Consider the following 25,979-nt stretch of genomic DNA (forward strand, 5'->3'; position numbering starts at 1 on the left):
CTCAGCTTAAAATGGTATAAATAAGTCAGCATACACAGAAAATGATAATTAAAAGAGTTCCAATATAAAAACACCCTGTGAGGAGACTTAGAATATTTCTCCAGGTAGGTGTTCCACAATCTTAGTGATGCTGGACAAAAGTCTGTGTTTTTAGTACTTACCCAACAGGTCTGATTTAAATATAAACCACAGAGCAGAGCCTGGGATGATAATCTTAAAATCTAGGTAGGTTCATATGGATCGAGACAGTCCTTTAGGTATCCTTTATAGAATAAGAAAAATATAATTTTAAAATAAGTGTGAAAGTACTACACATTTTGACAAGGAGGGTGTTAACTCACACCATCCAAGGTATCTGAATACTAACTGCCGTGTAGCAAGAGAACTGTATTTTCCCATCAACATCAGTCTGCATTAGGAAAAGTTTAAATGTCCCCACAATGAAGGCAAGATGTCTGTTCACCCTATAACAGTTAAAGCATGGCAGCAGATTGTCAAAAAAAGAACCATTCTATACAAGTCAGCAAGTATGAAGCATACCTGTCCCCACCCCATATTAGATCATATCCATTTAGGGGAAAACAATGTTTACCCAATCTATGCAGTCATTAACAGCCCGATCTGTTGTCATGGTACAAGAAATATTTGCACTTGAAATGTACATTCTTGTTTCTATCCCAGCTAGCACCTCAGTAGTCTGGATGTATGCGTTGGTTCTTGAAAGTAAGCCCTAGTTGTATTTACTGTACTTCTCTTTTGCCCAATTATTTGGGCATAGGTAGGACTCTGAATATTAGGGATACAATCCTTCCAAGTACTAGGTTAATACCAGCTCTTTACCTACAGCATTGTCTGAAAATAATCTCCAACCTTGCTGATAAAGACTGGCTTCCATGTTGAATACCTCATCTATTCCAAACAATGTGCAGATCTGGTTTTTCATGCCCAGGAACACCTCTGTCCCACAACCACCCCTAGTTCCAGAAGTTCTGGGGTTCTAGAAATCTTGTTTGCTACTCTCTAGTATTTTTGATGGTCCTCATAAAGATATTAACAACTTTGTTTCTTTGAAATCCCCCCCATGGACCCACACAGCTATTTTCACTCTTTATGGGGCAGCGCAATCCTATGCATGCCACGTTTACTCAGAAGCAAGCACCACAGCAGGGCCAGCCCAAGACATTTTGGCACCTGATGCAAACCATAGTCATGTGTCCCCTGCCTGGAAGAGGAATACTGAGCTCTACATCAGGAGCAGGCAGCAAGTGAAGATCTCCATGTGATGCATTCCTTGGGAGGCCGGATCTGCTGCTCCTGGCAATACTGTCCTGTCCATCCCGTCCCGTGTCCCCCCCGCCCCCCGCAGTCACCTTACCTTGCCTCATGAGAGGCCCTGCCTTGCCCTGCCCCAATGTGTTCAATAGGACTTATTCCCAGGTAACCGTGAATGGCAGCAGCCTTAGGATTGCAACATACTGCTCTCCTTCCCCATTTGTTTTTAACACCAAGAAGAGCTGCTGCAGTCCCAAACGCGGCCGATATTACGCAGGCACACGCTTGTGTTGCCTAGCCATTTTTTTAAATTATTTTAGGAGGAAGCCGAGTCCCATTGAAATCTCGAGGAACTCGGTAAACGCTTCGAGCCCACACCGCCGGGGAGTCTTGTGATGAGTAACCAGCTCCATTAATGATTCGCAGGGGGACGCGCCGATCTCCGAGGGACCCCGAGCGGCGGCCAGAAGGCGCCAAGATGGCGGCGCTGAGCGGCCGGGCGCGAGGGGCTCTCTGGGTGGCTTTACTGGCGCTGTGCGGGACTGTGCTGGCCTTGCTGGCCGTCGTCCTGGTCCGGACCTACGCCCCGCGAAACCCCGCGCCGGCTCCGGAGCTCTGGGCGCGGAGGAGCCGGCAGCAGCGCCTGGAGCCCTCGTTTAGTCCCCAAGAGCGGCGGGAGCTCAAAGAGGCGCTGCAAGGTAAACTCAACACAAGTCAATAAAATGGGTCGAGGGGCCGAAGACGGCGGGAGCTGCTTCCCTCAGAGTAAAAGTTGCACGGTCTCCTAAGGAAGAGGGTGCAGGAGGGGCAAAGCAGCGTTGCCGTTTGGGTAGGACTTCGGGGCACAGTTCGGCAGAATAAGAAGATGGGTCGCCAAACGTAGCTGGGCTGCACACTGCCTCATTTTGAAATAAAGTACATAATACAAGTCAAACATGGGAGCCTGGGGCTCCAGGGGTCGCTGCGGTTCCCATCATTGCTGACCAGCTTTTCGCGCTGGCCGGGGCTGCTGGGAGTTGGAGTTCAGTGGGTCAGACCCATTTTTCCCTGTCAGATCTGAACCTCAGTTGCACCGCTGGAGCCAAAACGGCGTGTCAGGGTGGGGCAAGTTTTTGTGATATTTCTGAAAGAGGAATGACGGCATGTTTCACATGGACACCCCATTCTCAACTTATTTTCTCTTTGCTCGTTTTGATGGGAGTAACCGTTCCAAGTAAAGCACGCTTAGGATTGCAGTCTCGTTTTAGCTTCCGGTTTATGATTCGGTTATCATATTTATGGGGAAACAGCCATTTCTTCAAGTTACTAAGGGGGTCCAGGAAGGGTTTGTGTGTGTTCATTGTTATTTCGAGGGGGGCGGGTTACCCTCTCGTGCTATACTCGTAGGAGTTCATAATGACTGCATTGTAGGGGGTTGGACTAGATGACTTCTCTTCCAGCTCTACGGTTCTGTGAGTCTTCCCCCCTCCACCTTCAGCTACGCCTGCAATTCTATACACTTATCTGAGAGTAAGTCCCATTAAACTCAGTGGGACAAACTTCTGAATATACATACGAAGGTTTGCATACCATTGTAGGGTAATCTACAATGTCTTTCTTTTGAGATCCTTTATTTGCCCTAGTTTCAACCAACCTAGTGTGTGTGGCTTGAGAAAGCAAAGCACTTGTGAAAAGGCAGAGCATGGACTTGCCATAGTTTCCGAGTTAATGTGGGAATCAAAAGATTTGGTCATGGTCATGATTTTTCAGCCAGCCGTCAATTTGCTGTACTGGAACAGCCCCCATATTAACATTATAGTAGCTGAATATTTACTGTTCTTTATACAGTGCTACCTCGGGTTACATACGCTTCAGGTTGCAGACTCCACTAACCCAGAAATATTACCTCGGGTTAAGAACTTTGCTTCAGGATGAGAACAGAAATCGTGCTCCGGCAGCGCAGTAGCAGCAGGAGGCCCCATTAGCTAAAGTGGTGCTTCAGGTTAAGAACAGATCTCCGGAACAAAGCAAAGTAACCCGAGGTACCACTGTATTACACACAAAACTATGGAATCACAGCTTGCATTCTCCTCTGCAGAGTGAACAATAGGATTCACAGACTCAGTGGTTTTCAGCACCACCACAGTGCAGAAACCTGGATGCTCATATTTCTTACGGATTCCCCCCAAATACACCATTAGATCATAGGGTTGTATAAAGTAGACCCATTGAAATTAATAGACATGGCTAATTTAGGTTTTTTAATTTCAGTGAGACTGCTCTGGGTAGGATTATCATGAGATACAACCCAGTGCAGTGCAGTGCAGTGCACTGTAAAAATTGTGCATGCATCACTTTCTGCAATAATGCATTCCATTATACCCAGTTGTGGGATGCTACTTAAGGCCTTTCCCCCAGGAAAATCCACTGTTTACTGCTGGATTGGAACAAACATCAATCGGTTTTTCTGCAAATTGACATTTGTTCCAATCCAGTGCTAAGCAGCAGGTTTCCCCAGGGAAAATAGGGAAAACTAAAAACCGCTTGGACTTGTGTGTAGAAAACACTGGACAAGCAGAAAACTTCTCAGGCTTGTGCTTTCTAGGCACAGAACTGTGGACGAATCCTTAGTTGGACTATCCTTTGTGCTTTCTTGCACAGCAGTACATGATCATTGGGCATATTGAGTATTTCTAGTGTCTATAACATAAAATCAACAGATTTGTGGTTCATGCCTGAGAAGTGAGCTGCTTGAAGACAGGGTGGTTTTGCATTTATTTTGTTTCCCAATATGTTTCTTTTAAAGGCTTGATTTTATCTACATATAGTTTGTTGCAATGGCATTGGATTGTGTAAACAATATGTTATCCTTCAGTCTACCCATGCTTGTATCTTACGGTTACAAGAAAACAACTTAGGAGGCTTGTTTGCAGTATACATACGGTTTCTGTACGGGAAATAGCCATGTGGGAGGAGCCTGATAGTGAGGACGTGTGTCTTTTCTGTTTAGCCAACCCTTGATATTTCTAGTTATCTTGTTCTTAATGATAAGCTTATCTTTTTAGTCAAGGTACATTTACTATCTACTGCCAATGTCAATAAGTTCAATCTGGTCATTATGCTATGAATATACCAGAACTCTGGAGGTTTTATTTATTTTGAATATTCATATGCTATTTAAGAATTTTGCAAATCCAGAGTCACGTACTAAAAATCCAACTAGCTAAAAGAATAAATATGTACAATTTAAATAATCAACCACAGTTGGTAGAAGCAGAATGAAATACAGATCAGATCAAAATCAGACAAAAAGTCAGAACTACAGATTGCATATTAAAAACATTGGAGCTTTTTTAGTTGCAAATGTGCTATCTAAATGATGGTGATGATGTTGGTGCCTCATGGATCTGTATGACAAGGATGTCTTACACACATGACACAGCCACTGAAAAGTCATTTTCCAAGTCACCATCTAACTAGCTTCTGAATGTGAAGGCACCTGGAGCTTGGACTCCAATGCAGATTTGGGCAAGTTCATGTGGGCATTTTCATATAAGAAAAATCATTTCTTTGGGTACTCTGTCCCCCAGCTGTTTAAGCATTAAAGGTCCCGCCTTTTCTGTCTCTCCATCGAACTGACTTCAATTTGTGCAGCGTCAGTATGTCTACTAGATTATAAACCTTTCTGGCAGCTCTCTGTCTATTTTATTTATTGTGTAGTAGTCAGTGGAATTTTAAACACACAATAAATAATAAGATGGCATTTTATAGTTCCTGATCTTCCTGTATTTAAGTACCTTTGAAGAATGTTGATTTGTTGAGCTGTTGATGTAGAATTTATACCATGTAATTGTGGGAAAACAAGTTAGTTTCTGAAGTCACAAATGCAATGATGAAATCAGGTGGAAAAGGTATTCATTTCTTCAAAGTAAATGTTTCTGTCTCAGGCTTCTTCATAGAGTCACCGATGGTAATTCTGGAGAGCAAAATTATAGCCTGTCTGCATTTTGTGACTTTAGCCTTTAGCCTTTTTCTTTGTTGCTCGCTGAAATTTGGTGCTTCTACTTTTCTGGCTGCCTGTCATACAGCGCTGTTCTCCGTTTATTTGCTCTTTGAATGTTTACCAAAAACATATTAATTTTGTTCGCATCAATCAGTTAATATATAATGTATCTTTATTGTTGTTGTTATTATTTATCAGTCACTTTATTCACAGAGGTGAGCCAAAGCAACTTACAACAAGATATAAACATTAAAACCAATTACAGTACGATTGCATCTAATGCAGGGGTTCGGTTCCAAGAGTTCTGCGTATACACAAAAACGTGTTTACTCAATCCCTTGGAACCACCCACAGACATCTCCAGCCTTCTTGAGCCAGCACACTCAGCTTGCCTTTCCCAGTAAGCAAGGCTTTCAAATTTATTTACACACTGGGGAAACCTTGCATATGAGTCAGTTCACATGGGGTCCTTGGGATATTGCAGTTCTGAGCTGTTTAGGGCTTTATAGGTAGCCTATTAGTTGGCATTATATGCTCAAACCATCTTGCCCCAGTGAGCAACCTGGCTGCTAAATTCTGCACCAGCTGAAGTTTCTGAACCTTCTTCAGAGGCAGCCCCATTTATAACACATTGCAGTAATCGAACCTAGAGGATACCAGAGCATAGACAACATAAGTTAGGGTATCCCTGTCCAGATAGGGGTGCAGCTGGGCCATCAGCCAAAACTGATGGACGATACTCTGTGCCACTGAGGCCACCTGAGTCTCAAGCAACAGCAAAGGATCCAGAAGTACCCGCAAGCTGCATACCCACTCCTTCAAATGAAGTGTGACCCCATTAAGGACAAGCAGCCTCCCATCCATCTGGTCTAAGTAACCACTCACTAACTGTGCCTTAGTTTATCTGGATTGAGCTTCAGTTTGTTGGCTCTTGTTCAGTCCATTGCCAAGGCAAGACATCAGTCGAGCATGTCCACTGCCTCACCTGCAGATGTAAATGAGAAGTAAAACTGTGTCATTGGCATACAGGTGACAACGAACTCCAAAACTCTGGATAACCCCACTCAGTGGTTTCATGTAGATATCATATATAGGTACATATGATCCAGGACCCTGCCAATGAAATCATGTGGATTGGGGGTGGGGATAGGGTGCAGACTCCACTTCATTCATTCGTATTACTGTCTATATGAAAATGAAATGTGATACAAGATGTACAGACATCTTCTTGCTTAATGGAGTCTGGGGATCTCACTCAGCCACTTGATCAGGGGCACCATTTGCACATTTAATGTGTGCAATGCACTCATTCAGCAATGCAGCAGACTCCAGACCCAGTTGCCATTCACAATATTCTCAGAAATATTGTAACTGGGAATGACATTTGCAGGCTCTGTCAGCCGACTGGTAGTGGCACTTCTAATCCTTTGAATAGGCATCTTGACAGCCTTTACATTATTTTGCAGGGAAGGAGAGTTTATCGCATTGCACTGTTGTTTTAATAATTGCCTGTCTGAGAAAGTCACGAAATCTCTTCTTTTATGTTTTATGTAAGGTGCCATCAGAATGCAAACAGTTTCCTTCTCAGCAAATGATCAAAATACAACAGCCCTGGCAGAATTTGAGCCATATATTCGTAAAGGTATTTGAACTTAAATTCCTTCTTTTAACTAGCAAATGGGCATTAACTTAATAGAGTATCTAATCTTTGTGTCGTAAAAGAAGAGCCTTTATCGACAAAACTAAAGTAGTAAGCTGACAAAAATGTGATTTATTATTGAGTAGAATGCAAATTAATGAACCGAAGCAACTGTGGAACTATTTACAATTGTAAATAAATCCTTCTTTTTTAAAAAAAGTATTTATATCTTTGTGATAAATTACACAAAAGGATTGCATCTAAATGGCAGAGTGTGCTTTGCTTACGGAACATGCCAGTACAAACCCTAGTATCTCTGTGTAGGCCTGGGAAAGACCTCTGTCCCCATGTGAAGACCTTTGAGCACTTGACATATACTCTTAGTGTGGTAATAAATGCAGGAGCTACAGTTGTTATGCAAGAGTAGATTAATGTAGTATGATTTTGGCCTTATACGTTTTATGGTCAATACCAGTCAAACAGGTAAAATTACTGGGTTCTCAGAAAAGATTGAAATTACAGTGGTACCCCGCAAGACGAACGCCTCGCAAGACGGAAAACCCGCTAGACGAAAGGGTTTTCCGTTTTGGAGGCGCTTCGCAAAACGAATTTCCCTATGGGCTTGCTTCGCAAGACGACAGCCCATAGGGAAATCTCCGGGACAGCGGGGAAGCGCAGCGCGTCTTCCCCACTGTCCTCGGACCTCCTCCCCCCGCCCGGCATCGGAACGAAGCTCCGATGCCGGGCGGGGGGGGGACGCCTCCTCCCCCCGCCCGGCATCGGAACGAAGCTCCGATGCCGGGCGGGGGGGGGGAGGAACGCCTCCTCCCCCCGCCCGGCATCGGAACGAAGCTCCGATGCCGGGCGGGGGGGGGGGAGGAACGCCTCCTCCCCCCGCCCGGCATCGGAACGAAGCTCCGATGCCGGGCGGGGGGGGACGCCTCCTCCCGCCGCCCAGCTTCGGATGGCTTTCCTGAAGACTTGGGGTGGGAGGAGGGTTTTCCTTCCCACCGCCAACATTCAGAATGCTGTTCTGAATGTTGGCGGTGCGGAGGAAAAACCCTCCTCCCACGCAAGCCCCGGGAACAGAGGGAAAGCGCTGCGCGCCTTCCCCTCTGTTCCCGTACCTGTCCTGAAGGCTTGCGGTGGGGAGAAAAGCCCTTCTCCACACCGCCAGCCTGGCAAGCGGTTTCCCTAGGAACGCATTAATTGATTTTCATTGCATTCCTATGGGAAACCGTGCTTCGCAAGACGAAAAACTTGCAAGAAGAAAAAACTTGCGGAACCAATTAATTTCGTCTTGCGAGGCACCACTGTATATGAAGAGTGGCTTTCATTGTTTCTGTTGTTTGTTTCTTTATTTAACAATTTGAATACAGTGTTGTTGTTGTTGTTGTTATAATTTACTTTATCCTTTTGTTTGCTTTAAACTCTGTTCCTCCACCCCATAGGGTGGTGGGACCAGCAAGAGATGTGTGCTATGCCTTTCCTCATCCTTCAGTTACCCATTTTCTGAAATATATCAGCCATTATAATATACCAACTGTTGCACTGAATACCAAAGGTTAATATGTCCCCATTGATTTGTCCAATCCTTAACCTCAAACTTTGGAGGAACCCTTGCTAATTTTCTTTCCCTTCTGTTTTTCTTCCCTGAAGCCTTTCCTGCAGTGTTTTCTGCAGCATTCATTAAACATGAAGTTATTGGGGAATATAGCCACCTATTCACCATCCAGGGGTCTAACGCTCAGCTGCAGCCCTACCTGCTGCTTGCACATACAGATGTTGTTCCAGCTTCTCCAGACGGGTGGGACGTCAGTGACCCTTTCTCTGCTGAGGAACGTGATGGGTTTATATATGGAAGAGGAACACTTGATAACAAAAACTCTGTTATGGTATATGTATTTTGTAAATGTACCTCCCTTTGCAGGGTGGGTGGGGTGCAAAGTGTTTGTCCCACAAAGTTTGGCATGCCACATTAATGATGGTTCACTGGTTTAATGCTGTACTGTTTTTAACATTTGATTGGGAGCCACCCAGAGTGGCTGGGGAGACTCAGCCAGATGGGCAGGGTATAAATAATAAATTATTATTATTATCTGTTCACAGTGTGAGGAGAAGCATTCCCATTATTCCTATTATTATTATTATTATTATTATTATTATTATTATTTTGCAAGCTAAACATAAATCAGTGCACTTTAAAAAGAACCTTTTAGCCATATGAGTATATTTTGCTTTGCTTTAAATTGATGACTTAGTATACTATTTCTGTGGACACCATTGGGCCAAAGGTTGTCCTGAAAGTAGGGAGAGAAGGAAGGATGTACAGAAGGCCAGTGGGCTGCTGCCCCTGACATTTGGAAATCAAGAAGATGATAGGAACCTGGCAACTGGTTCCAGAGGGAGCAGCCAGCTGGATAAAGTGCTGCAGCCTGAAAGTCAGCAAGCAAAGCAAGAACTGACTACCAGAGCTCATACAGAAAGTTCAGTGTGCACTACTTTCATCCAGTAAACCACTTTCCAAGGCACAGGCATTTCCACAAGACAGTTTCCTCCATTTTCTTCCAAAGAACAGGCTAAATAGATGCTCCAAAGCTTCTACATATAATTTTTGAAAGCGTTATTTATTTTTTTAGCTCTGTGATTTGGACTTTCCCACCTTGATCTATAATCCGATCCCAGTCAACTGACAAAGTTAAGTTTCATACAATTAAATGGTGTTTTGGTTCAATCAAAGGTTAGTACAATGCCATTGGATTCTCAAATCCCACCCTCTAATCTGGGCCAAAACCAGTCCTTCATGCTTCCCCACAACAGTTGCTGTTAATATGGAACAGGTTCTGTAACCAAGGTGCAAAATAGACAGTGTTTAACATTTTATTTTTTATTCCTCAGGGGATTCTGCATGCTCTAGAATTCTTACTGAGACGAAATTACAGACCTCACAGGTCTTTCTATATTGGCCTTGGGCATGATGAAGAGGTATTCTATGTGTCTTTAATTTCCCCCATATTTATTTATTTTAGATTTATAGCTCATTCCAAAGGCTGAAACAGTAGATACTGAACTTGAGTGGGTCAGCCTGCTGCTCTTTTTACATGGAGACTCCTTAACGGTGTTGTGCTGTCCTGATAAAAGGTTTTCCATGCACTGCAGTGGTAGGTGCCTATTGACTAGTCAACTGTCGACAGCATAGGAATATGGATTTTGCTTTGCATAGGCGGAAGAATGTGTATTTTTTGTGTTGTTTAGCATTACAATTCTGTATCCAGCCCTACACTGCCCCCAATTTTTTTAAAAAAAAAAGTTTTGAGGGTTAGGAGCTTGTCTTCACTGCGTTTACAATTTGATGTAATAATAGAAGCTATCCATAAACAAATATGGATTTGTTATTAGAGTTTGTTGGATTATGTTACTTGTACTACTTGCATTGCATAAAATTGAGTATGTTCTAGCCCGGGCTGGGGAACTTTTTTGACTCTGGGTGCCAATTCCTCATCAGGATTGGCTTCATATGCCAAATGTGACAGGTGGGTGGGGTTGCTGACCTGTCCAACAGCACGACATCACATATTGGCAGGTGAGCAAGGCCACTTGCCTGTCAAAATCCCTCCTGCGGCTTTGTAAGTCTCCCTTGCTTCCCCTTTATACCTAGTGTCAAGGGTTTAAAAGCTAAACACGGGAAGACTTGCACAGTGCCCTTGGAAGCAGCCTGGAGGGTGCTTTTGCCAAGTGCTTTAAGATGCTTTTGCCTGCAAGACATACCTCTCCCCCCCCTTCCTGTCACTTGTCAGAGGAGGCAGGAAAATAGGTGGGTTTTGCAAGCAAAGGAGGGGATTACTCCAGTTCTCTGCCTTTGCTTGAGACTGGGAAGACTTGCAAAAGACTTGCAAGTTCTCCTTCTCTTTTAAATGCCCAGTCCTGTGCTGAACTCAGTCCCATCTTTAATATCTTTAACAGAGAATATTTCCCCTGCTGGATAAAAGATCACACAGGCAATACAGGATTAAACCCTGGCCTTCCGCCCATCAGCTGACATCACCAGTAATGTCAGCTAATGGCTGGGTAGACATGGTTTGGTGAAACAACCCTGGTGGGCCATGATTGGCCTGGAAGCTGGAGGTTCCCTAACCTTGTGTTAGCCTAATGGCTGCTACACTTGAGGAATTATGTGCCACAATTTACCTCTTGAGTGCAGACCTATAGCAAGATTCAGCAAGTAATATATCGGAATGAAATTAGTTCATTAGGTGCAAGGTTAAATGGTTTGGAGCACCACACATCAATTGCTCTCTCCAGTAGAAGTGTGTGTGTATACCGTATTTTTCGCACCATAGGACGCACCGGACAATAGGACGCACTTTGTTTTAGAGGGGGGAGAACAAGAAAAAAAATTTCTCCCCCTCTCTGCCCAGCGCCCCTTCAGCGAAGTGGCAGGAGGCGCTGCGCAGAGAGGGGGAGAACTTTCCCCCTCTTGTTTTCCCGCTCTAAAACAAGGTGCCGTTTAAGGTGCGTTCAGGCGGCTACCTTGGAAGCCTGGAGAGCGAGAGGGGGCGGTGTGCACTGACCCCTCTCGCTCTCCAGGCTTCAGGTTCATTTTGACCTGCTCTTTGGGGCTGGCGGGGGGAAGCCCACCACCAGCCCCAAAGAGCAGGTCAGGGAGCAGCGGAAAGGCGCAGCAGAGAGGCTCCTGCCATAGCCGCCCGTCACCTCTCCAGCCGGGAGAGCGCGCGCGGGGCTAAAGCAGCCCCCTGCGACCCTCTCCTGGCTGGAGAGGTGACGGGCGGCTATTGAGGCTCTTGCCATAGCCGCCCGTCACCTCTCCAGCCGGGAGAGCGCGTGCGGGGCTAAAGCAGCCCCCCGCGACCCTCTCCCGGCTGGAGAGGTGACGGGCGGCTATGGCAGGAGCTTCTATAGCCGCCCGTCACCTCTCCAGCAGCCCCACGCGCGCTCTCCCGGCTGGAGAGGTGACGGGCGGCTATGGCAGGAGCTTCTATAGCCGCCGGTCACCTCTCCAGCAGCCCCGCGCGCGCTCTCCCGGCTGGAGAGGTGACGGGCGGCTATGGCAAGAGCCTCAATAGCCGCCCGTCACCTCTCCAGCCGGGAGAGGGTCGCGGGGTGCCCGCGCGCGCTCTCCCGGCTGGAGAGGTGACGGGCGGCTATAGAAGCTCCTGCCATAGCCGCCCGTCACCTCTCCAGCTGGGAGAGCGCGCGCAGGGCTAAAGCAGCCCCCCGCGACCCTCTCCTGGCTGGAGAGGTGACGGGCGGCTATAGAAGCTCCTGCCATAGCCGCCCGTCACCTCTCCAGCCGGGAGAGCGCGCGCGGGGCTAAAGCAGCCCCCCGCGACCCTCTCCTGGCTGGAGAGGTGACGGGCGGCTATAGAAGCTCCTGCCATAGCCGCCCGTCACCTCTCCAGCCGGGAGAGCGCCCGCAGGGCTAAAGCAGCCCCCCGCGACCCTCTCCTGGCTGGAGAGGTGACGGGCGGCTATAGAAGCTCCTGCCATAGCCGCCCGTCACCTCTCCAGCCGGGAGAGCGCGCGCGGGGCTAAAGCAGCCCCCCGCGACCCTCTCCTGGCTGGAGAGGTGACGGGCGGCTATAGAAGCTCCTGCCATAGCCGCCCGTCACCTCTCCAGCCGGGAGAGCGCGCGCGGGGCTAAAGCAGCCCCCCGCGACCCTCTCCTGGCTGGAGAGGTGACGGGCGGCTATAGAAGCTCCTGCCATAGCCGCCCGTCACCTCTCCAGCCGGGAGAGCGCGCGCGGGGCTAAAGCAGCCCCCCGCGACCCTCTCCTGGCTGGAGAGGTGACGGGCGGCTATAGAAGCTCCTGCCATAGCCGCCCGTCACCTCTCCAGCCGGGAGAGCGCCCGCAGGGCTAAAGCAGCCCCCCGCGACCCTCTCCTGGCTGGAGAGGTGACGGGCAGCTATTGAGGCTCTTGCCATAACCGCCCGTCACCTCTCCAGCCGGGAGAGCGTGCGCGGGGCTAAAGCAGCCCCCCACGACCCTCTCCCGGCTGGAGAGGTGACGGGCGGCTATGGCAGGAGCTTCTATAGCCGCCCATCACCTCTCCAGCAGCCCTGCGACCCTCTCCCGGCTGGAGAGGTGACGGGCGGCTATGGCAAGAGCCTCAATAGCCGCCCGTCACCTCTCCAGCCGGGAGAGGGTCGCGGGGTGCCCGCGCGCGCTCTCCCGGCTGGAGAGGTGACGGGCGGCTATAGAAGCTCCTGCCATAGCCGCCCGTCACCTCTCCAGCTGGGAGAGCGCGCGCAGGGCTAAAGCAGCCCCCCGCGACCCTCTCCTGGCTGGAGAGGTGACGGGCGGCTATAGAAGCTCCTGCCATAGCCGCCCGTCACCTCTCCAGCCGGGAGAGCGCGCGCGGGGCTAAAGCAGCCCCCCGCGACCCTCTCCTGGCTGGAGAGGTGACGGGCGGCTATAGAAGCTCCTGCCATAGCCGCCCGTCACCTCTCCAGCCGGGAGAGCGCCCGCAGGGCTAAAGCAGCCCCCCGCGACCCTCTCCTGGCTGGAGAGGTGACGGGCGGCTATAGAAGCTCCTGCCATAGCCGCCCGTCACCTCTCCAGCTGGGAGAGCGCGCGCAGGGCTAAAGCAGCCCCCCGCGACCCTCTCCTGGCTGGAGAGGTGACGGGCGGCTATTGAGGCTCTTGCCATAGCCGCCCGTCACCTCTCCAGCCGGGAGAGCGTGCGCGGGGCTAAAGCAGCCCCCCACGACCATCTCCCGGCTGGAGAGGTGACGGGCGGCTATTGAGGCTCTTGCCATAGCCGCCCGTCACCTCTCCAGCCGGGAGAGGGTCGCGGGGCTATGGCGTCTTCGCTCCATAGGACGCACACACATTTTCCCTTCATTTTTGAAGGGAAAAAAGTGCGTCCTATAGAGCGAAAAATACGGTATATTTAAAACCTGTATAGCAGTTGTCTTTTTCCACTGAAGCACTGGATGCTTATTGCTGCCTGAGACAGAATGAGATGACATTTGGTGAGATGACTTTGTTGTGGGCTTTTCAGGTGGGGGGTGGAAAAGGAGCCATGAAGATTGTGGCTGAATTGGAATCTAGAGGAATTCAACTTTCTTTCGTGCTTGATGAAGGAAGCTTCATCTTTGATGGTATTGTCACTGGAATAGAGAAACCAGTAGCTTCGTAAGTAAGAAATGATGAGAACTTTCCACAATAAATGCAGTTGCTGCTCTTGTTAAACAATTGGGAGTCAAACATTGTTCCTGATCTACTTGGAGTGTGTGGAATCAACAATCTAAGTAAATCTTCACCTAAGTTTTGCCTATCCATGCTGTTGAGCAGGGCCATCTTTACCTGGGGGTGCAAGAGGTGCGGGGCACCTGGGCGCTGAATTCTGGGGGGCACCAGGTGCCCACCGCTGAAGCTGCCTAAGCTTTAATTATCTACCTGCTATGAAATAATAAATAATTTTGATCAAGCTAGAAAAACAAAATACATATAATATATACCTAGATATTACCGAAATGTATACCTACTGTTTCACTAAAGGACTTTCGACTGTGTGCTCTCATTTACCAAAGATGCACTGCACCAGCAGTGGCACTTGTCAGATTAAACGGCGCTTGTCATTCACAACCGCGGCGCTTGTCAAACTCAATGACAGCACTTGTCATTCTCAATGGCACCATGCACACGAAATTAACTCTTACATCAAAATATTATGTTACGTATTGTATTGAGCTGCTATGCGGCAGCGGGGTCAGTGGCACCTTTGACACGATTGATCTCACGCCACCTGCCTGCCAGTTGTGTCAAAGGTGCTGCTGACTCTGAGTGAAACATTGCAAATTGAATTTAATTTCATCACTTACAGTTCAAATTCGTATAGAGAAATTGTTTTTAAAAATGTTTATTTTCGCTAATTGTCAGCATTTTCTTTGACTAACTACTTAGGGCTCTACTACACATGTGTTTCAGCATGTGATTTTAGTTTTCCATTTCTGCAAAAATGCGCCTAGAGCGCACTATGAATTCTAAACTAAATTTGGGGGCACTGGGTGAATCTTTGCACCCCGGCAGTGCATATGCTAAAGACAGCCCTGCTGTTGATTATTACAAAAGTATACTACGCCTCATCTTCTTTTAGGGTCAGTATAACTACCCTGTGTAATGTCTCATTGGAATAGCCCCCCAGCTATAGAGTACTAAGTGCTAGTAAACAGGTCCTAGTTTAGGATTGTTACCACTTCCTCTTCCTGGGCACTATTGCTGAAAGAGGAATGGTAGCTGAGCGATGGAGAAAATTGATCTTGGGTAGGTGTGGGGTTTTCCAGAGCTGAGGGAGCCAAAGGGACACTGACAAGGGATCCTACTGTGCTGCATGGCATAGCAGGGATGTCAAAATGGTTGTCTAACTAGAAGATAGAGGGGGAATTCTTACATCCTGAATCTAAATAATTTATTTCCCCCAACTTATCAGAATAGGTATCACAGAAAAGGGTGAAATTACAGCAAATTTCACTGTGACATCAGAGCCTGGTCATTCTTCTGCACCACCTAAGAGGACAAGTATTGGCATTCTTTCTGAAGCATTAGCCAAGTGAGTATTTTCCTTTCCTGGTAATAGTGAAATCCTATACCTGTCTAGTTAAAAATAAGCTCCATTCTGATTGTAGCCTAGAGATGTTACATAAATTATTTTGCTCTGTAGTACCTTGAGTTGCCAGTTCAATATTTCAGAAATAAGGGACACTAATGGTTATAGAACACTATGTTGGACTGAGTGCTCACTGGAAGGACAGATCCTGAAGCTGAGGCTCCAATACTTTGGCCACCTCACGAGAAGAGAAGACTCCCTGGAAAAGACCCTGTTGTTGGGAAAGATGGAGGGCACAAGGAGAAGGGGACGACAGAGGGTGAGATGGTTGGACAATGTTCTCGAAGCTACGAACATGAGTTTGACGAAACTGCGGGAGGCAGTGGAAGACAGGAGTGCCTAGTGTGCTCTGGTCCATGGAGTCACGAAGAGTTGGACACGACTAAACGACTAAACAACAACAACATGGATATTTAAGTCACATGTTCTCCTTATTTAAGTGTGCAAATCATCTGAGGAGACAAACCTGTTTGTTGAAATCTACCAGAATGCTAAATGGGGCTGCTTTTGCCGCAGCCCAAGAGTTATGGAGCTCCCTCCCAAACAAAAACTGCCAGTGCCTACAGACTTTTAGAAGGCAATGCAAATGCTTTTTAAAAGCATATTTAGAAACCTGTTGCAGTAGAATGTGTATGTATGGTTTTATAATACATACTGATGATATAGTGGGGAAGGGGTTTATGTGTGCCTTTACTGAGGGAGGGCTTAGTTTGATTTTTAGAAAACCTACCACCAGCATTTGTGATGAGCCTGGAACTGTTGCACATTTAGATCCAGCCATGGGGACCTTCCAGCATCTTGCCATACATTCTGGACTGTTCCTGTTCCTCGGTATATGGATAAATGTTGGTTTTGCATGGGAAATGGACAGTAAGAAAGCAGTGCCTCACATAATGTTGAAAGCACACTGCAGTGGTCTTTTACCGTCCTCCATTCAGATTGGGACATGATCTCTTCCCAGTTTAAACACGAAATAAATCAGATTTATAGCATATCTTCCCGAGAATTTCCTCCAGCTTTCAAATTATCACTGACTCAGCTTCTGTTTTGAAATCTAACATCATCATGATACTTATCTGTAGCAGAAACTAAAGTAGCAATTTTAAGATGACTAAGACATTGCAGACTTCTGCCTAAATTCATGAATCAAAGTAATAGGAGTGGAGCCTGTTTATTTTCCGTCTTGCATTTGATTGTTACAGTCAGATAGCTGTTTGTTGTTATAGGTTGGAGCAGCATCCCATGCCCAATCTGTTTGGTCATGGGCCTGAAATCCTGATGTTTGAGCAATTGGCACCAGATGTAAGTATTCAACAATATGCACTCTTTCATGTGATTTCAGTGAAGTGACCTTAAATTTTCAGTGTTAACATTAGATTTCTTATGATTTTCTAAACTTGTTGCTAGTCAGAGTTTTAGAATTTTCAGAGTCATTCCCAATTGATAGAGTTCATAGCAACTTTCCATTCCTCGCCCCCCCCCCCACAGGTTTCATTCTGCCACAGCGGCTCAGTTCCCACATAACATCAAAGCCTCGTTTACAGTTATAGTTCTCATGTACTCCCACAATCTCAAACCTTTTCTTCAGTTTCTTCCTACTTTGATCAAACCACAGTTTGTCATTATCTGAGCAATCAAACTATTGTGGGGGAACCTCCGTTTTGGAATGTAAACCATTCCAGAAGTCTGTTCAACTTCCAAAACGTTCAAAAACCAAGGATCAAAGGGTTGTCAGCAAGTTCAATGGGGAAAATTGAGAAACATGCCTTGGAAGCCATCCGACTTCTGAAGCACGTTCAAAAACAGAAGCATTCCCTTCCAGGTTTTTGGTATTTGGCTTCTGAAAACTTTCAGCAGCCGAGACATTCGAAAACCAAGGTTTGACCGTACTTTTCTTCAAACCAGGGCAACTTTAAACTGTTGTTTGGAAGGCAAGCACAAGCTATAGTATGGCAGTTTGAATTAAACAGCAAAGTATACTTTGATCCAACTGGAAACTCACTGAAGCATGGGGGTGTAGAGTTAGCATGGGAGTCATTCCCATACTGCTGAATCATGCTTTGTTACTTGGAGCAAGCTAATATCAGCTACTTGGTGGAAAGGTTGTTCAATAGGAGAGTTGTATTGCATTGGAAAGCTTCATTGCAGTTGCTTTTTGTGTAACTTGTCCAAGGTCAATGCCACAAGCTGCATCCTAGATCCACTGGTGGAGGAAGAGGGGTGCAGGGGGAGCGCACCACCCCCGGCAGCGCGATCCCAGTGGGGTGCCATCATGGCTGCCTCCTCTCCCGCGCTGGGCGCCACGCCCCCAGAACGTGCACAAACCCCGCCCCTGCCTGCTCTCCACTCCCCGGTGCTGGAGCATGAAGCTCCACCACTGCCTGGATCTCGGACGGGCTGTGCTTGCAACCCTATCCTTGTAGAGTTATTGGTTTGATCCAGAACTTCACAAACTTTTCCCTTCTCCTACGTGTTGCTTCTATGTGCACAGTTCTCTTCCTGCCCCCTACCCACACAGCTCTTCCATTGGCCTGTCTCCTGCATACAGGAAAGTTCTAAAGTGCACTTAGAAGACTACTTCAACATGGTTGTTTTTTTAAAAAATGTTAAATCAGAAGAAACCATTCTCTTAATCCAGACTTGCTGATGTGTACTGCTTTTCTCCCCTTTGCTTTTCAGTTCAGCTTCCCTCTAAATATCATTATGTCAAATTTGTGGCTGTTTGGACCACTTGTTGGAAGGTAAGAAAGAAACATGATATTTCGTCACATTTTTATTACAGCAACAAGAGCTTTCCTATGCTGGGATACCACAGGAGAGCATGCTGTCACTAAACAATTTTTAAAAGCATTTTTCTTAAAAAGTTTGCAAAATAATAAGTCCATGAGGGTGTGGGGAGGTGCATATCACAAGCACAAACAATATTCAGTAAAGTGCCCACTTCATGAAGCAATTGCAAAGAAATGAATGGACAGTGGTTAAAATGCAACCATACTCTTAAATGCAACCTCAAGGGAAGATGCACAAAAAATGAGAAACAAATGTACATTTATTGATTTAAAATATTGGTATTGACTTATGGAATGCAGAATCCTACATTAATTTACTTCTGATCTCTAAGAACTTTGTGTCATCTAAATCTTTACACAGATTTCTTGAACAGACGCCTACCACCAATGCCTTAGTTCGGACTACCACTGCAATCACTATGTTTCATGCAGGAGTCAAGGTACTGTAGTACGAATTCATTGGATTTTCCATAAAGTGTAATGAGGGTCTAAATTTCTCAGAACTACATTTTCAGCTTTCAATATTACTAGTACCAGTGAATTATAGGAATACAAATCCGTTTCTCCTTCCATGCTGAATATTCACTGCTGGCATCGTCCCATGAACTAAGAATGTCAATTCGATTCATGCCCTCTTAGTATGGGATTTGTTATTGATGGTGGCTTGTCCTCAGAATGGCTTAGTTTCTAGAACTAGTAGAGCAGAAAGCTTTCGCTTCAGTCAGTCCCTGCAAGAGGGGAGTTTTACTAAAATAGAACCTCATGATCACAGTATTTTAGCTCCTATGGCAAGTTGGTGAGAGAGCCATTCCATACATTTCATAGCAAGAAACCTGGTTAGCTGTTTGGTGCACATCACCCAGCCAGTCAGTGTTCTCTTTATCAATGTTTCTGTACTGTAATTGAAACTGTTATTTGTAACATCCACACTTAGCATTAACAGGTGTAACCTTAAAAAACTTGCACATGAGGTCCCCAAAATGTAACAGAGGAAGAGCTCCTGAGCTTGCCAAAACAGTGAAAGTGGTTTGTTAGTGGCTTTTACTTGGTGTGATAGTTAAAGAGTGACACCCAGAGGTGGACTGAGATACAGTAGGCTTTGCTTTTATCATTTTTATGTTGCTTTAAAACTGTCTCCCAAACGACACATGAGGTGACAAAGCTGTGTCTTTAAATGGAGGTCTGCCTCAATCATGTGTGGCATGCAGGTATTTGGGTTAAATCACAAAGGGGGTGCATGAGGAGGTGGCTGAACCCACATCCCTTGTTCCCAACTGCTTTACTCTCAGGTGGGCTCACTTGTGATATTGGAATCTGGAAGGTGGAAAATAGTAACTTTGGGTGGTGGAGGGGTGAACTGAGGAGGAATGTGCACCTGCATGTAACTTCCTTATGCACCTTAAAGCTACATCTCCCCTATTTATGCATGATTAGATCAGGCCCATATTTAAAGAGACAGATCTGTTCTCCAGTATAGCTGTGCCGTGTGGTTCCAACTGCCCTGTGTAAATGCAGTAGTACAGTGTACTGTATAGCAAAGAACAGATCTGTATAGTTAAACTGATTAATTAAAGCTTCATGTTTTAAATAACTTTTAGCAACAAGTCATAATGAAACTGGATTAGTCATTATACACTTTTTGCAACGAGTTTGATTGTTGCTTCTAAAAATATTGCAATAGCACTATGTACTTTTTACATTACATTTATAATTGAAGGCATAGTCATTTCACCATTCAAAAAAATTGTACATTTTCATTTGCCATGCATTCCTCACCTGGTAATGTGATTCTCCCTCAAGATAAAGCTGCACCTTCCAACAGCCCTTTGAGAGGATAAGGGGGAAAGTCAGTTTAGCACACACTCCTTGGTCATGCTTTCAAATACTGAGATATGAGCAGCTCCCATCTTTTCTCTTCTTTCATTCTGAAATTTGGAAAGTAGACCCAAGCCTTTCTTGTATGACAGAGGAGATGCCAGTTGTACATGTACTCATTTCAGCAGGCACTTGGGTCCATGCATGGATGAACTGAGTAAAGCTCGGGCCTGCCCACCTTTTTCTAAAATAAGTGAGCCTTTCACTGCCACACATCATAGGTCAGTGCTGCAACAAATGCATGCATGTCTAATGCATCCCTAGGTTGTCAAGGAGGAAAAGCAGACCTTCATTCAGTGGCTTAAGCAAAGAACATGAACGGTGACACTTTAGGCAAGAATCACCTTCGCATAAATATAATTTTGCAAGGCTGAATTAATATTGAGGACTGTGCATTGGCTTCAGAAATTACTGGTGAAATTACCTTGGTTCTGAAGCTCATATTTTAGACTGTGGTTTGTTGTCACATGTTTAAGCCCTCTCTCTTTCTCTCCTCTCCAGTCAAACGTTATTCCCCCCTCTGCAAATGCAACTGTGAATTTCCGCATCCATTCGTCACAAACAGTTGATGAGGTATTTTATTTATTCTGAAAAGTTTGTTAAATTAACAGGTTATTGTTTCTCTCCCCCCACCCTCCCTGGCCCTCATGTTTGGCCAGGAGACTTTAGAAAGTTTAATAATTGGTATGTCTATGGTTGTGTTCCTTTTTGCAGTTAAACATGGTTTCCCATTCAAGAAACTTCTGAACTGGCTTGTCATCTTTTTCTGTATTTATTTAATACAGCAAAAGTGATTGGTACATTGGGGATGTATCTTTGTTGAAGGGGCCTAAAGGAAGGTCTTTTGAGGCAGTAACCCCAAACTGAATGCTTTGTATCTCTACCTATCCCATTGTGTAACAGGAAAGCAGACTTCCACAATGAGGTCCCAAAAGGCTCCTGTCCTGATTGTGCATCTTTAGTTGGTTTGCAAAGTGTTACTTAAGAGTTTGCAATCTGTGCTAATACCATAATGGAAGTCACCTTGCTACTTTAGCTCCTTTGTTCCTTTGGGTGTGTTCTTAGGTCCTGGGCATAGTAGACAAAACAATTGATGACAAGAGAGTAAAGATAGAAATGGAAAGTGCCTTTGATCCACTCCCAGTGAGCCCCTGGGACGACCAGACCTTTGGAGTACAGGTTTTCCGCCAGACCATCCAGGATGTTTTCCCAGATGTTGGCAGTGTAGCTCCAGGTACTGGCAAATGCATTATTACTGTTTTCCCCTTCTGTTTCCACCTAACAACCTCTACTTTGTTTTCATTTTCTGAGTATTCTCTTTCTATTTTATCCCCTTCAACAGGTACGTGCGTACACACACTCACTATTAATGACTGGAAACGCTTGTTTTCCTCTCTTTCTGACCTAAGATGGTGGTCATTTAAAAAAAAAAAAAAAAAGTCAACAGGAAACTGGCAATCAGTGTACCTCAAGTTTTTCAGGTTTACATGGGGCTGAAACCAGGCTATATATTTTCTTCTTTTAGAGCAGCTCTGTTGTTGGACTGCCCTTAATAACTTCATTCTGATCCAATTCAAAACTACCAATTAGCCCTGCAGTCTGTTTCAAAATGTCTGCTTATGTAAAGAGTTAACATTTAAACATGACAATGGGCACAGTTTTTCTGAAATGTATAGCTGTCTTCCATTGCTCCAATAAATAAAAGGCGGAATTTTCAAAACCTCCTAAGGAAAAGTAAGGCAGATAGCTTCCAGTGCCACTCAAAGGAAGCTAGGAATCTAATTCCTGAAGTCTGTGATGCTAATGCAATATTAACTTCAACACTACCAGTTTTAATTTTTCAAAATACTGATTTCTCCTCCAGGTATATGTGTTGGTAACACTGACAGCAGACACTTTGTCAACCTTACAAATGCTATTTATCGATTTAACCCAGTGATTTTTAAACCCGAAGATTTGCCAAGGTACAGTATTCTACTTGACAATTTCTTCCTAGTGAAAACACCAGATGAGAACTAGCAAAACGAATGAGACATGGCAACTGAAACTTGACAGAGAGCAACACTTCTAAAATGCCCATAGTGTTTCCCTACTAGTCCGAAGAAATAGAGGGAGGGCTAGATCTTGTACCTGTCCTTATAAAAAGCAGATTGGAATTGAAGCATCTCTTTAGGACCTCATTTCTGTTATGACATTGCTTGGGCTGCAGATATGTAACACTTCCTAGTTGTAGTTGGAAATAGGGCTCCTATATAATAGGCAACCATTTATTTATTTATGAATGAATGAATGAATGAATGAATGAATGAATATTCCAATCATTTTAGGATTTCCTTTAGAACTCCCCTAATAGGTAGTATTCAGAACTGAGCTGCGATTGACTCTTTTATTAATAATGTAGAAGCTCAAGACTAGTCAGGTATAAAGTAATAAAATACTTGTTTTTCTAATCTCTCACAACAAGTTTTATATGTGGTTAGTTCATTTTAGCCACACTTCATTGGTACACAGTAAAAGGGAATGAAGTGACAAATCAGTTTCATCTATATGCCTTAGTAAACCCAAACATATCTCACCCACTCCTTGGCTTCTGTTATAATGGAGCTGGCCAGGACTCCTGGTCAGTGGGCTGGTATGCATCCCAACTTTCTACTCTCTTGTTTCTTTTTCAAAAGCTACCAGTCTTAAGTCCAGCTGACTTATGGACCATCTGCTATCTTGGAATAAGCATCCTTGTGATAAATAGGAGTCGTATTACATATAACTTTGTGGCTAGAAAAGCCCTTGTAAGGGATTGTAGCATGTTTCAGTCTTTTGTGGAACATAATACAATATCCCTGTTACACAATTATTTAACCTATTATAGCCTTAACCCCATAGCTGCTTCTCTCTTTCCCCCCCCAATCAGGTTCCACGGGTTGAATGAACGAATATCTATTGAAGGTTATGAAAAGCAAGTGCAATTTATCTTCCAACTGATTCAAAATTCTGATATCAGCCAATCCACAGAGCCACATGCAAACCATGAATTATAAAAACAAAATAGGAAGGCTTCTGTGAACATTACTAGGAATCAGAATTGCACAAAAACGCTACATTCCATCTTGCTGTCAGTTTTGGAACATAGCATACAAATTTTAAGTCGCAAAACTATTGTACCGCACTCCAAGCAGTTGTGAAATATAAAAGCAAGCATAGAACAAATCACTTTGGATCAAAATGAACATATCGAACTTATGCTATGTTGTATTCAGTAGTGGGCTGTGTGGGTGGTACTGTGTTGCTTCCCCAGCTTCCCAACAGCATGGGGCACTGCCGCTTACCAAGAGGAAGAGGGACGCAGCACATGGTGGCAGGAGCGTCAGATTGGCTTAGCTGCCGCACACCAGTCTCTCCGTGCCTCAACCCCTTTTCCATGCCGTTGGGAAGCCAGGAGAGCAATGCAGCCTCACTGTTGCCACCCGCAGGCTGCTACTGCAGGTATTGGAGCCCAGAAAATATTATTGCTGTATAAAGTTTACATCCTAAAGATTATTGCACTGTTCCCTTAAATGGAAGGTATAGCATTTCTCTGTAAAGAGGGCAAAATATTCCTGCATCGCAGGGGGTTGGACTAGATCATCCTAATGGTCCCTTCCAACTCTACAATTCTGCGATTCTAAGTGGGTTATCAATCTTGAGAGATTCTCTGGAGAGATTCTTTTACAGAGGAATATTGTCCTACTATTCCTGTCAGTCCCTGCCTGCCTGTCCCTTGCTTCTGTGAAAAAGGAATCACTTTAATCCTACCCTTTCCAAATACCATTGCCTTTATATCTTTTTTTTCTTCCATTCCCCTAAATCAGGCATAGGCAACCTTGGCCCTCCAGATGTTTTTGGGCCTACAACTCCCATGATCCCTAGCTAACAGGACCATTGGTCAGGGATGATGGGAATTGTAGTCCCAAAACATCTGGAGGGCTGATGTTGCCTATGCCTGCCCTAAATGGCAGCTGTGGGGCAGGGGGCTATGATCCAGAGTGCAGTGAAGGAGTTAATTTACCATTCCTCTACACAATGGTGTTCCAAACATTTGGGTCTGGGGAAAGGTGGGGGACGATGATGACCAGTTAGCTAAAGAGTGTTAGAAGTCTAGAAGCAGAGTTGCTGTTCCACTTCCAGCTTAAAACAGAACAGCAATGATTGTGTGCTACCAAGTTCTCCCAGCCTGGAATCACCCTTAGAGAGATGTATTTCACTGGATTCAAGTTCTTTTATTCTACTCAGAGCCTGATTTACATGCCTCTTCATTTTCACTTCTGAAATGCATTGTTTTCTGGATGTCCTATCAATTCTCTCTTCCTTCAGTGGGTGTACACTTGACAGGAAGAAGATTAATTTGAATCCTGATAGGAGCCAGGGATCTTGTGTCTTTGCTGCTACTCTCATCTATAGTCCCCACGAGAGATGTTGCAATAGGACACTCCCTAGTGCTGCTTTTCATTTTTTCTCGAAACTTGTCACTTTAAATTTGATTACATAATTGCTCAGCAAAAGAGAACTTGATTCATCTGCTCCTGTATAGAAGATTAAATGTGCTGTTTATGTAAAGTAATATACAGGTTATGGAAAGAAAGAAAGAAAGAAAGAAAGAAAGAAAGAAAGAAAGAAAGAAAGAAAGAACTTGTCTTAAATGCTTAAATTCCTCAGGGATGTTTACATGCAAATTTTAAGGGTCTGATTTATAACAGTATTCTTCCCTAGTCTTTCTGGAATAAAATGTGACTCAGTGAAGCCTATACAACTAGAAATGGCGATAACACTGGATTATTACACTGTGATCTGGTTTACCCATAACACTAAGCCATGGTTTATTTAACCATAAATTGTCCCACAGATGATTAAACAAGCCATGGCTGTTTCCAGTTACTGTTTTCCAGTTACTCTTGCTTTGTGCCTTTGTAGTGGGATAAACATTTGAGGGTGATGGTTAGAAAAAAACAAACCCATGGTTCTAGGAAGTGCTGGGTTCATACATATGATCACTCCACAGTTTAACAAACCAAGATTTATAAGCTAATAACAAACCGTGGTTTAAGATTTTGCCTTTGTTAGCAGTAAACAAATTATAATTAAGCCCCTGGGCAGAATTTTTACATAACACTCAGCCATGGTTTAACAAAAAAATAAATGTTTAGTGTTATGTGTGAGCTAGGCCTGTGATTTTTATGAACTTCTTAACAATTATGTATGGATTTACACTGTAGCTATATCTGGATGTGATAATAACTAAGACTTGATACAGGTTTTTCTTATGAAAACAATAAAAAAGGACTACAATGTGTGTGATCACTGTTTGAACATGGTCTATTAATCACTGCACTATCCCACAGATATCTCTGTACCTGAGTTTTGATAAGAGCTGGGGGGGGGGGGATTGTCATCAAAACAAAACCATTCTAAGGAAAAAAGAAAGAAAAAACAGGATAAAACTCCCATTATTTTCCAGTCAGTAAACAGGATCCAAGGCTTTCTCTGTTTGACAAAAAAATTATTTTGATTCATAACCTACATGCGCTAGCTTTTAATGGATCAGGTTTTTTAATGCATCCCTCAGGCATTTAATGGATCAGCCTTCAATACAGTGCTTGAATAAAATTAGATTTTGTTATCTCTAAATGTCATTATCCCAAATTTTGCAGAAATACAGCATAATCTAAATAAACCTAAGAGAAAACTTCCACTCCTTCCCTCCCCCCCCAAAAAAAAACAAGGAGAGATGAGCATGCTAAGTAGACACTGGTTGCTGATT

The 25,979-nt window shown here is 44.7% G+C and overlaps 1 protein-coding gene across 1 annotated transcript; it reads left to right on the plus strand.

The window, feature by feature from the left end:
- The first annotated feature begins 1,543 nt into the window (after positions 1–1,543).
- Positions 1,544–25,516, plus strand: PM20D1 (peptidase M20 domain containing 1). Its single transcript, XM_081009076.1, has 13 exons — positions 1,544–1,970; positions 6,810–6,896; positions 8,553–8,788; positions 9,792–9,878; positions 13,917–14,050; positions 15,348–15,467; positions 16,751–16,826; positions 18,204–18,265; positions 18,675–18,753; positions 20,690–20,761; positions 21,254–21,422; positions 22,053–22,152; positions 23,097–25,516. The coding sequence occupies exons 1-13, from the start codon at positions 1,688–1,690 to the stop codon at positions 23,221–23,223; spliced, it is 1,632 nt and encodes a 543-aa protein (XP_080865202.1). The 5' UTR covers positions 1,544–1,687; the 3' UTR covers positions 23,224–25,516.
- Positions 25,517–25,979: the final 463 nt, after the last annotated feature.

Source organism: Podarcis pityusensis (assembly GCF_964106645.2).
Source record: "Podarcis pityusensis genome assembly, chromosome: 6".
Taxonomy (NCBI): domain Eukaryota; kingdom Metazoa; phylum Chordata; class Lepidosauria; order Squamata; family Lacertidae; genus Podarcis; species Podarcis pityusensis.

Coding starts and splice junctions, on each gene's coding strand:
- PM20D1 (XM_081009076.1), top strand. CDS start 1,688: ATGATTCGCAGGGGGACGCGCCGATCTCCGAGGGACCCCGAGCGGCGG. Junction 18,754..20,689: donor TGTTTCATGCAGGAGTCAAG/GTACTGTAGTAC, acceptor TCTCCTCTCCAG/TCAAACGTTATTCCCCCCTC. Junction 22,153..23,096: donor AAACCCGAAGATTTGCCAAG/GTACAGTATTCT, acceptor CCCCCCAATCAG/GTTCCACGGGTTGAATGAAC.